The sequence below is a fragment of the Saccostrea cucullata genome, unplaced genomic scaffold (genome assembly GCF_032062105.1).
Source record: "Saccostrea cucullata isolate Sc308-1 unplaced genomic scaffold, CSIRO_AGI_Scuc_v1 ctg356, whole genome shotgun sequence".
Lineage (NCBI taxonomy): Eukaryota > Metazoa > Mollusca > Bivalvia > Ostreida > Ostreidae > Saccostrea > Saccostrea cuccullata.
The window spans coordinates 670,192-682,304 of NW_026918279.1; the positions used below are offsets into that span (position 1 = coordinate 670,192).

The 12,113-nt window shown below is 32.4% G+C and overlaps 2 protein-coding genes across 3 annotated transcripts in view; both read right to left on the reverse strand.

Moving 5' to 3' along the window:
* The window catches only part of LOC134261805 (integrin beta-3-like), a 63,550-nt gene that overhangs the window by 44,609 nt on the left and 6,828 nt on the right, over window positions 1-12,113 (reverse strand). For both annotated transcript variants that reach the window (XM_062744202.1, XM_062744209.1), the window contains 10 exons: window positions 11,481-11,615; window positions 9,913-10,009; window positions 9,535-9,643; window positions 8,981-9,067; window positions 8,650-8,733; window positions 8,462-8,539; window positions 8,100-8,318; window positions 3,398-3,483; window positions 2,892-2,943; window positions 2,159-2,311 (listed from right to left, as the gene is read on the reverse strand). In XM_062744202.1, coding sequence (XP_062600186.1) covers window positions 2,159-2,311; window positions 2,892-2,943; window positions 3,398-3,483; window positions 8,100-8,318; window positions 8,462-8,539; window positions 8,650-8,733; window positions 8,981-9,067; window positions 9,535-9,643; window positions 9,913-10,009; window positions 11,481-11,615 — 1,100 coding nt within the window. The remainder of the gene's footprint in view (window positions 1-2,158; window positions 2,312-2,891; window positions 2,944-3,397; window positions 3,484-8,099; window positions 8,319-8,461; window positions 8,540-8,649; window positions 8,734-8,980; window positions 9,068-9,534; window positions 9,644-9,912; window positions 10,010-11,480; window positions 11,616-12,113) is intronic.
* The window catches only part of LOC134261821 (integrin beta-3-like), a 75,512-nt gene that overhangs the window by 5,675 nt on the left and 57,724 nt on the right, over window positions 1-12,113 (reverse strand). The window lies entirely within an intron of this gene.

The window sequence follows — 12,113 nt, forward strand, 5'->3', positions numbered from 1 at the left end:
AACTGAAAGATGACTAAATGTCTACTGAATGGTGACTTGATGACATTCCTCTGCAATTCAGTTCTTATCCAGACTTCTCAGAAACAATTCAATTGACTCAATGGTGTATGTTCATCCTATATTTTTATTAAGTTAAGTGTGAAGAGTGCATAATTATAATAACAGTGGTCGAAAAGATGGTCCAAGATTATGTGATTATGTCTTATTTCTAATTAAAATTATCAGATTTCGCAGACACAAGCAAAGGTATTGATTTAACAAACTATTCTACCACGATTATTGCAGACTTCAAAGAAATGCCGCTGACATTATTCTCCAATAAATCACGAATGTCATCAAAAAATTATCAGAACAGAAACACATATCAAACCTGTACAGTTGAAATAAATATTTGACTCTAAAATGAAATACTTGTTTAGACCACATCGATGTTTCGTCTTTTGCAGTCTGAACACTGTAAATTGCATCAAGTTGCTGATAAATGTCGGTTTTTATAGCCATGCGGGGCTATTCCACGGACCTCCCTGCACGTTTAAACACCAATAAAGCGGTTAAACAATAACATTATTTTGTTATTGTATATTCATTAAAATTAATCAATACATAAAACGTACAAATTTGAAATTTGAAAAGGCTATTTTAAATGCAAAGAAAGCTCAAATTGTCTGCATTCCATACACATGTAAGCTAACAAATTTTACCTCTGATGTTAAATGGAACAGCATAATCGAGACATGGTGACCTATTTCGTTTCTCTATAGAGGAAACGATCAGGCGTATTTTAGCGATCTTCATGATCTTTGTAGAATAGAAATAAAGTCCTTGTTGTCGTGAATGATGATAACCTCCCCCGTCTCGAAATGTTGTTTGAAAGATAAAGGCCTGGGCTAACGCCTCGGCTTTTATCTTTCAAACATTTCTCGACCTCGGTGGTTTTCCTGCAACATTCATGAAAACGCGGACTTTATTTCTTAAACAATATTAAAAAGTGAAAATACGAGAATCTACTGTTATACGAATTCATGGTATCATTTGAAATAAAGGACCACATTTTCACATATAGCTATATGAACAAATTTCATTTTAATGCATGCCGTTCAAACATTGCAAATACTTACAAGTAAGAGCGTAATTATATTATACATTTATTGCATGATAGTGAGGGAAATATGACATTCGCCCGAGGGGAATATGCTATTTCTTGACTAAATAAATCTTCATGTTTCCCGAACATCCATGCAATGAATTGTTTAATATTATACCGAAAAAAGCAAAAACTTTTATTACATAAACATAAACTTCGAATTCGTCACAGCTTTCAAATTCACTTTCATTTTTAACACAAAGTTACTGAAACACTTTTACACATCACTATCAGCCATTTTGTGACGTATACTATGCTATTGTGACGTCTACTACTTTTTTCAACGAACGATAACGATATTGCAGGAAAATGCACTAGGCATTCGAAGAGGTGGAGTATGATGAAAAGCATGCCGACAACCGTGAAATATGAAGTTCTTTTGGCCAGATCACGTGTTAATCTAAAACCAAACAGATAACGCGTTGTGTAGAACAATTATCATGAGATATGCTAATTTTTTTTAATAGTGAACTAGTGCTGAAGCCACTACAAACCAAAAAGTATTTGTTTATTTTGATGATGACGCAATGACTTAAGCTGTTTAATTTTCTGCATACGGAGTTTATATATCCAATTTGATTCGATACGCAAGAGCATGCTATACGTATGAACAATTTCGTAAACGAGGTAAATTATTGACAACAAGTTAATGAAACAGAATTATCACCAGTCTCGTTTAAAGTCATCATATTGCACGTTCTATGACCTTGTCAGCAAATGCAATTTATCATTGAGTCCATTGCTAATTGACGTTTTCTATACTTATTGTTAATCCATTTATTTTTAAATTGAATACAATTGTCGACGGATTCTTCCGTTATTTCCGTGGTACCTGGTCATACCGTTGCTGTTTTTGAGGTCTGTGTTTGCTCTCCTCCTATTTTGTATTGTTTTATGGATTTTTGATCTTGAATACTGTTCGTTTTCTCCATGTTTCTCTAAAAAACTTTTGAGCATGCATATTATAGTGAATAAAAAAACCCTAACAACCATATCTAAGCGAACGCCACCTACCGCTTCCGGTTCTAGCTGGCAGTCACAATCACACACGTGTTCTACGTCCACCTGAACACGCTCCTCGAGGCCCTCAGGGAAAATGGTGAAGGTCAGATTTCTATTCTCCGGGCAGGCGGTAAAATTGGATTGTATCACCGGAGTAAAATCAGCCTGAAAAAAAAGCAGGATTTATTTTTTCATTTCTACAAACTTTAAAAAAAAAAAGATAATATCTTTTAGTGAAAATGTTTTATAAAAAAATATTTAAAATTTAGAAAAAATTCTGATTTATGTTATCGGAAACAATTCAACTCTTAAGAAATGATAAGAGCAACTTCAAGAGAGATTTAAAATTAACATAAGATATGATAAGAGACTTTGATTAACTGTTACCTGTTTTCCTCACTACAGATTTAAATAAAAATACGATGTGGTCTTTTCACAGTTATACATTTTATTGTAACATTCTCACAAAAATGGATTTCAAGTTTATATATACATGTCTTATTTGATTTATATGCTTTATACATGTTATAACTGTTCATTGAATTAGATGTAAAACTATTTAAAAAATAAAGCACCCTGTGTGGTGCTGTAGGGCTTATTATTATGTATTGTTATAGAGGGAGCTTAGTCAGGGCCCCATCCCTGGCAGCTACCCTACATATAAGCTGTTTATTGCTATAAGTCTGGGAAATAAATGTTGAAAAAAAATTCATGTAAATTAGTTTTCAGAGAGAAAAATCCTCACCCATTTCTCAATTGTTAATTTGGAACATATATTGGTCCTGTCTGCTGATCGTCTGAAAAGGCATAAAAGCCTAATTACTTATCAGGGATTTGTTTAGACATGATCATGACAAAAAAAAATTAACAGTTATTAATAATAATTAATGCATTGATACATTTATCGATATACAACCTTGGTCTAAGGTGTTCTTTTTATTTGAACCCTTATATTTTGTAAAACAAAATCATTGATATCATCCTTTGATATAATATCTTTAAACGTAAACAATATTTCCTTCTTATAAATTGCTTATGGGAACTGAAATGAATAAATTTTAAACTCATAAAATATATATTTTGATTCACTATAGTAAAAACCTTAATTCACTCGGTGAGAACTTTCATTTTTTTATCAATTACAGTAAAATCTTTGTTAGCTCACTATATACAGTAACTTTTTTAAGGGGAAACTAGGGATTCAAGTAATTATAGCCTCACAACTATTTATTTTCGTAATGTATTACATACCCTCCTGTTCTACAGTTTGTATACATTTTAACATCCAGTTCCTCTATATCTTCATTAACTACCAACTTAACCGTCTCACGTAAACGCTGAAAGAAAGAGAACACAATATGCAATAAAATCTATCTAAGAGAGTATGGAACGCCAAATTAACATATCTTCAAACATTTGTACCTATCTTCAAATAATTGTACCTATCTTCAAATAATTGTACCTATCTTCAATTCATTTGAAGATAGGTACAATTTAATTAAAGATAAGTACAACTGAATTGAAGATAGGTGTAAATAAATAAACCTATCTCTAAATAATTATACGTAGGTACAAATGAATTTTACATATTTTTAATGGAATTACACCTATCTTCAATTCAATTAAAGAAAGGTTCAATTGAATTATACCTATCTCTAATTCATTTGAACATAGGTTTAATTGATTTAAAGATAGGTACAATTGATAGGTATCTTCAGATAATTGTACCTATCTTCAAATCAATTGTACCTATCTTTAAATCAATTGTACCTATCTTCAAATAAATAAAAGATAGGTATAATTCAATTGTACCTATCTCTAATTGATTTGAAGATAGATACAATTGATTTAAAGATAGATACAATTCATTTGAAGATAGGTACAATTCATTTGAAGATAGGTACAATTATTTGAAGATAGGTTCAATTCTTTGAATAGATGTTAATTTGGCGTTCCATAAGAGAGTGGCTTTGCTCTGATTTGTTTTCTTTTTTCATCTACAATTACAAAAATAAAGACAAATATTTGATTTTCCCCTGCAAGATAAAATAATTCTAATATTCTACTGAAATACCTTGAAAATAACCCCAACTCCCTTTTTTTGTGACTAATTCTTGTAAGACTTTTTTTAAAATTATGCTCAGTATCGAAGGATGTCATAAAGAATTATGAAAGATGCTTTGATATAAACTATATTTCATTTAACGCATTGTACGCACACGCATGTGCATTCACATACAAGAGGATCATGGCATATTGTCTAAACCATTAACATATCTTTATTTCGTGAGAATATAATAAAATTCATAAAAATATAAATGTTACCGTTTTTCAAATATTTTGGTCATTTTGCGTATTTCGCGCACGCACGTGCATCCATGTCCTTGAAATCAAATTTGAAAGTAGCATCATGTAGGAATCCATTGTACCTATTCATATTTTAAAATTTCATCCCGTTTTATTGAGAACCAAGAAAGTTATAGACATTTAAAGTTTCAGCCAATCAGATTGCAGCACACATACATGCGCATGCTTTCATTATAATTTTTATATACATACCATGCTGTAGATCTTCATAGTGTATGACTATGTTCAAAATTTCAAAGGATTTTGTGGAACAACCAGAAAGATATTGAGATTTTAGTTTCAGCCAATCAGAGCGAAGCGCACGATCATGCGCGTGAGATCTTGCTATTTTGACCGTGTCATCATGTCTTTACTACTAATATATCTTAACATTATGACTTTCAAAGTGGTTCATCAAATGATAGAAAAATTGCGGCTATATTTATTACATTGGTCATTTCACATGTTGCACCGGCGCGTTCTTGCAAGCACCTGCGCGCAAAATGACCTTGATTCCGCAAATCTACATACATGTAATATGTATACTAACCCTAAAAAGGTTTTACCTTCATCGATTGAACAGTTTACAAGATCACTCCCGGACAAAAAAGTACACAGGAAGAAGAAGAAGAAAAACCAGAAAGTCTGCTATTGCAAGCAATAGCGTATGTCGCCCCGAACTGGACAAGACTTTCATTTTTTGTATCACTAAAACAATACCCATTAGCTAAGCTTGTACAACCATCACTTCGTATCATTCTTTTCAGTACTTTGATTTAAAAATCAAAGTTAAAGAATTTTCACTTTCCCCTGGTTTCCATGGGAATAATCGATTATTTGAAAATTTTAAATGCGAATCGCACAACTACAATTACTTATCACTAAAATAAAAAAAGTTTCATAACGAATGCTCTAGGGACCAGAGAAAACAATCGCGGACAAAACCCGTCACTTTTTGCAGGTTTCCATGGCAACGGGAGCCATTTTGAAACTGAATGAGCACACAACACAACTACGATCAGTTTTTGTCCTTTGAGGAAATTTTCAGGAATATTGTCCCAGCAGTCTTCGAGAAACGGCCTGGATAACAATAACATTCGCACAATCGCAATATGTCGCCCGACTTCGGGGCGACATAATAACTAGATGAAATCTCGTTGCGAGCAACGAGTAGGTCTTCCGTTCGAATTCTGATAAGATCATAAAAAACTTTAAATGAAAAAATGTTCATATCAATTCTTTAAAATAGGCTAGAACACATTTAAGAGTGAAATCTATAAATTTTAAACTTCTGGTCTTTATATTCACTTCCAGTATGACCGGAAATACTTAAAATGACCTACATGTATAACTCCTCTATGAGTGTGAAAGAATCACCCTTGATAATTTCGGAGAAACATGCTCATTTTTGGACATATTCTGGTGAGGAAAAATGACTTCCGGTGGACATAATATTACTCGAGACACTTTATTTGCTTTCATAAGAAAAATTTTAAAAAGAAAAAAATGCATATTTTGAAACTACTTCCGGTGGACACTACAAAAACAGAAAATCGGGAGTATCTTGGGACCGGAAGTGATGACGGAAAAATACAAAAAAAAAGCGCATAAAGTTCAGATAAATTTCCCATCATTGCTGAAATTTTCATGAAAATCTGTCGAGGCGTTCTCGAGAAGTAGACTGCACAAAATCGGTAAAAAAAACATAACTAGAAAGTCTGCTATTGCAAGCAATAGCGTATGTCGCCCTGAACTGGACAAGACTTTCATTTTTTCATCACTAAAACAATACCCATCAACTAAGCTTGGACAACCATCACTTCGTATCAGTTCTTTCGGTACTTTGATTTAAAAATCAAAGTTAAAGAATTTTCACGTTTCCCCTGTTTCCATGGCAACTATTGACAATTTGCAAGTTTAAATGCAACACGCACAATTACAGATACTAATCATCAAATCAATAAAGTTTCTTGACAAATGTCCAAGGGACCAGAGAGAGCACTCTCGGAGAAAATTCGTCGCTTTTTGCAGGTTTCCATAGCAACGGTAGCATTTTTAAACTGACTGACCTCACAACAAATAGTGATCATCCTTTGAGGAAAGTTTCAGGAAGATTGTCAGATCCATCTCTGAGAAACAACCCGTAGAACAGAAACATGCGTATGATCGCAATATGTCGCCCCCGACTTCGTTCGGAGCGACATAAAATTCAAAAATTAAAATTGGTTAAGAGAAAAAGTACTATCTTTCAAGTATATTTTTCAAAAAACGTACAAATAGTTCCTAAATAAAGGAAGGAATTGATAATTGCAGACACTCCCGATGTCAAGAGGGTAGGACAGATTTTTACAATTATGGACATATACATGTTTATTCTTATTATTGATTCTACTTAATCGAAAGGAAAACGTAAAAAAAAAATCATTAACTGATACTTTACGAGTTGGAACGTGTTTCTTTCTTTTTTTTTTTTTTGCACCGGAGTCTGAATGACTCTATTTTCTATTATTTACATCATGAACTTGATCAATATTCTGAGCCAAAAATACAGAGAAATTCAATCTTTCTTTCAAATATTGCGACAAAATTAAGAATTTTCTGTAAATTATAACTTTTTGATTGATTACATCAATGAAGGATTTGGAGATAACGAACAGTATTCAATATCAAAGTCCATAAAACAATACAAATTAGGAGCAGAGCACACATGGACCTCCAAAACATCAGAAGTGGGATCAGGTGCCAAGGAGGAGTGAGCATCCCCTGCTGACCGGTCACACCCGCCGTGTGCTCCTTGTCATGATCGGGAAATAACGGGAAAATCCGTCGTCAATTCAGTGTATAAATAATGGACTACCGATTAGTATGAAAAACGTCAGTCAGCATTTGACTCAATGATAAATTGTATATTTCCTGACAAGGTCATTGTATGGACCATAGCACTTATAAAATGATGACTTTAAACGAGACTTCTGAAATTTTTGTTTCATCAACTTGTTTGTGAATAATTTACCTCGTTTTAGAAATTGTTCATACGTAGAACATGCTCTTGCGTATTGAATCAATAGAGATATATACACTCTGTATGCAGATGATGAAGCATATTGATGCATAAGTAAGGGAAGTTGACGACAGAAAAGTTAAAGTCATCACATTTATCAAAGCGCTTTGTTGTTAGATTAACATAAATGTCATTTTCAAGTAAAATATCAAAGTATGAAACAGATGTGTCAGACTCTGTGGTATCTTTAACTCAAGCTCACCAGAATATATAAACCGTATCGACGTAGTGATTGTTAATTGACAATACGTCGTTGATTAATCTAAATGTCGAGTTGAAGGCCATATCAGGTGTTTTCTTCATTTCACGCACAAGATGTTTTGCACAAAGTCTGCTTCATATCAATACAAAAACAACCTCTGCTCATAACGGAGCCCAAATGGTACCCATGGGACTTCAAATAGATTGTTGGAAGACGTCTCCAAAAACCACATAGATATTGTCAATCAGAAACTGAATCATCATTTTGATGTCAACTTCAGAGTGCTTGTTTGTACTTATGTATTTGTTGATAACTGAGGGCATCTTAATGTTCTCCGTATTTACCTTGTAATTTCCACTGACGATGTTCAGGATATTCCTTGCGTCTGTAGAGAGTTGTGAAGCACCTGGTGTACCCCCTGGTAACAGTTGAGCTAGTTTGTCATAGTAAAGATTCCGAACTTGCTGATTGGTCAGTTGAGACGAGTTTCCTCCAATCACAAAGATTATATTTATATTGTTTTCTTTGGCTTTCTGAATAATATGTCCGACTGAAGGATAGTCCTAAAATTTAACATACATTAAAACATTATAATTGGGATGGGAGGGGGATCAGGGAAAACACTAAAAATTTCTGAAAAATCGTGAACAATTCAAAAATACTAGTATAAAGTTGATTACTGGTAGAAAGAGGGTACAAAATGTACCTGTATTTCAGCCTTTGTATAATATCCTTTGGCACTCAGATGACATTCTCCATCATTTGGCTCAAGGATTCCAGCTAACTGTTAAAACAGATGAGAAACAAGAGGGATCATTCGACTGCACACTTTTAAGTTCAATTGCATGCTCTGTTTATTGCTATTTACTTTAATTTCTATAAAATGCAACTCACCCGTCCATCCCCAGCTTGATGAAAGTTGATATCTGTAGCGTATAACAACATTCTTCTGGCTTTGTTTCTCCAACCAATTTTCCTCTAGGGCAAAAAAAATGGGGGTTTTTTTTTGGGGGGGGGGATTCTTTTTAAACTATTATATGTTTATAAGATCACAAGGATACAAATATTTTATTTTTTTTTTTTAAGATTATCTTTTTTCACATTTTTCTGTGAACGATCATATATTCATTAATTCGGTAAAAAAGGAGATTTCCCAAACATTTACATAAACAAAGTTATCTCACAGAAGAATCCGTGGATCAAAACGTTTAAATAAAAACCTTACCCCACACACCATAGCTTGCATTAAACCATCAAACAGACCTTCTGGTTTGTCTAAGTTCGCCGTGGTTCTGATGTCATCTAATGCATTCTAAAAATAAATAAGATTCTGATTGGATTTTTAAAAAGTGTCTACTGCTTTCTAAAAATAGATAAGATTCTGATTGGATTTTTAAAAAGTGTCTACTGCACATAGAGGCTACATTTTTTCAGAAAAAGAATCAGATCAAAGGAACATAAAAATATCAGTTGTATGGACTTTTCCGATTAAATTTTATTAATACTCTGAAAAGGTCAGTTTAGTTCTAGATTCTTACTCTAATATGAAAAATTCTGAGTATGTTTAAAGAGTTTATTTTCTCTCTACAAATGACTAAAGGGAAAAATTACATGTAGCTTGTCTAATCTTGCTATTCCAAGTCTTTTTGTAGATAAAACATATTAGGAATAACATGGAAATAAACACAGCATTAAAAACACCACTACATGTATATACATACATTAGCAGAAAAAGACAAAAAGACAGTTTGGCGCCCTTTCGGTCCCAGAATGCAATACCTCGAAGGCCGTAATATTCGGTGTGAGTGTCTGGCGATGTCTGAAGGAGTAAGCAGGTTCACAAGTGTCGTTAGTACCTAGGCCTGCTCCTGAACACGGGTCATCAAGACTGTAAATTAAAAAAAATTAATAAAAAATAGTCTCTGGAATCTGCTTCAGATCAAAATTTGTAATCACAGGATAAAACTCTGTAATTCGGTTAACTAAAAGGTGACTGAAAATCAACTGAAAGGTGACTAAATGGTAGAACTCTGTCATTCGGCTTCATTTACAGACTTTTCAGTGACCATTTGGTCGAGTGAATGGTGCAGGTTTTTCCCTTGAGTGTTAAAACATCATTAAGTATAATTAACTGTATTTCATTCATGGTTTACTTACTAACGTGGGGATGTCCGTGTAAATGGTAATATAACCTTATCCATAGCTGTCCCTAATCCAAACTGAAAATCTGTTGTCAAGTTTTCTATTTCTTTTGCTAAAATGTAAGATATCATAAGATATCATCAGGAGTGGAAATCATTAGTTCATATATCTGACAGTATATGAAAATCTTTTTTCATTGATGTTTAGATATGTTGAAATTATTGTTTTGTTTATCAAATCTTCAAATAGAAGAAATACGTATATATTTAATGAATGAGTATGAATGAATGAATGAAGAGCACACCTGCTCAAAAGTATTGACTGACTTTTTTTCATTTGTAATTTTAAATGTACGTATAAAAATGAAGAGAATTTTACAGAGTTTCATATTTTACTGTATACAATTTTACTAGTCTATTTATGCAAACTGGTTGCTCAATCCACATGAATTTCAGAGAATCAGTTTAGATATGTTGAAATTATTGTTTTGTTTATCAAATCTTCAAATAGAAGAAATACGTATATATTTAATGAATGAGTATGAATGAATTAATGAATGAATGAAGAGAACACCTGCTTAAAAGTATTCACTGACTTTTTTTCATTTGTAATTTTAAATGTACGCATAAAAATGAAGAGAATTTTACAGACTTTCATATTTTACTTTATACAATTTTACTAGTCTATTTATGCAAACTGGTTGCTCAATCCACATGAATTTCAGAGAATCAGTGTTGCTTAAAACAGATTTCGGTATTTAAGGAGTGAATTTAATAGCTCCCTTTTTTATACGTTATAAACTGGGTTGGAGCAATTTACGCTTTGTAAACTGCGAAGCTATTAAATTCATTCCTTATCATTTAATTTTCAATCATATTCATAATAAAAAAAAGATACCGGTAATTGTTCTATAAAAATTGACTTCATTTTGTACAAAATTTGACGATAACGTCAGGCGGATTGAGGCAATGTTTTTGAGGCAAGTCTTTGTGACGTAGGCAGCACATTTTATACGATTTAAAGTTTTTTATCCAATCAAATACAACGTTAAAACCAGAAATAAATTATATATTCTAGTATTTATAAACAAAAGGTAAAGAAACGCTTTGCTAAACTTGTTAAGTTAGACACAATACTCTGTTACCCTTTAAGTGAATATTGTTAGAAAATTGTTTTTAATATAATAACTACGAATACATGTATATATTTTTGTAATTATATAAATATGCTAGTAGAATAAGTGTTAATGCACACACTCAAAGAAAAAATAGACTTTAATCCCCTTTTTAATCTAAGATTTTCTTCTTCTATTTTCTAGACATACATGTACGTACATATTTTTTTATTCAACAAAAGTTTTGCACAATCAATATCTTCTTTTTTTTTCAATAAGACATCATGTGAGAATATTTAAATGTACATGTATGAAATCATACACAGAACAGATTAGGGTTTATCTCTATAATATTGTCTTGATATTGTTTCAAACAAACGCAATTTAAACCAAATGTAATCTTTTATTCAAATATGTGCCAAACATATCTTACCGATATCGATATACATGGTTGTGTTGAAATACGTACCGATTGATTTGGATAAATTTTTTAAGGAGCTTTGTAGTTCTCGCATTGTAAAAGAAGGATCAATCAAGAAGTAAACATCTAGTGGAAAGTTTCTTGCAATTTTATAGTGCACCTTAAAGACACTCAGCAGCTTGTCTGAAAAAAAGATTAAAAAAAAAAAAAAACTTCTCCTGGTGTTGATATTAAATTTTGATTTGAAATTTGGAGTACACTAATTTTTCAACAGGTACTTTTGACAATGAAATAATCAATGCATTAAGTTCTGGATTGCTATCAAAGTAATTCAATAAGGCACATCTTAACACAAACACTTCAACATAAAAATGATACAATGAAACCTATCTTATCCAACATGCACTAGGATACAAATTTTGTGTCGGAATAGACAGGGTGTCGGATTGCACAGTATTAAAAATATGTGTAATAGTAAAATTTGAAAGAAATTTAACGTCGGAATTGACAGTGTGTCGGATTATTCAGGTGTTGAATTTGACAGTTTTCACTGTATTAAAATAAAATACAAAAGAACCGTTTCAATAGACGCTTGTCAAGAAAAAAGTTGACTAGACTATGCTTCTCGACGGATTTTTTCCGTTATTTTCTGATCATAACAAGGAGCACAAGGCGGGCGTG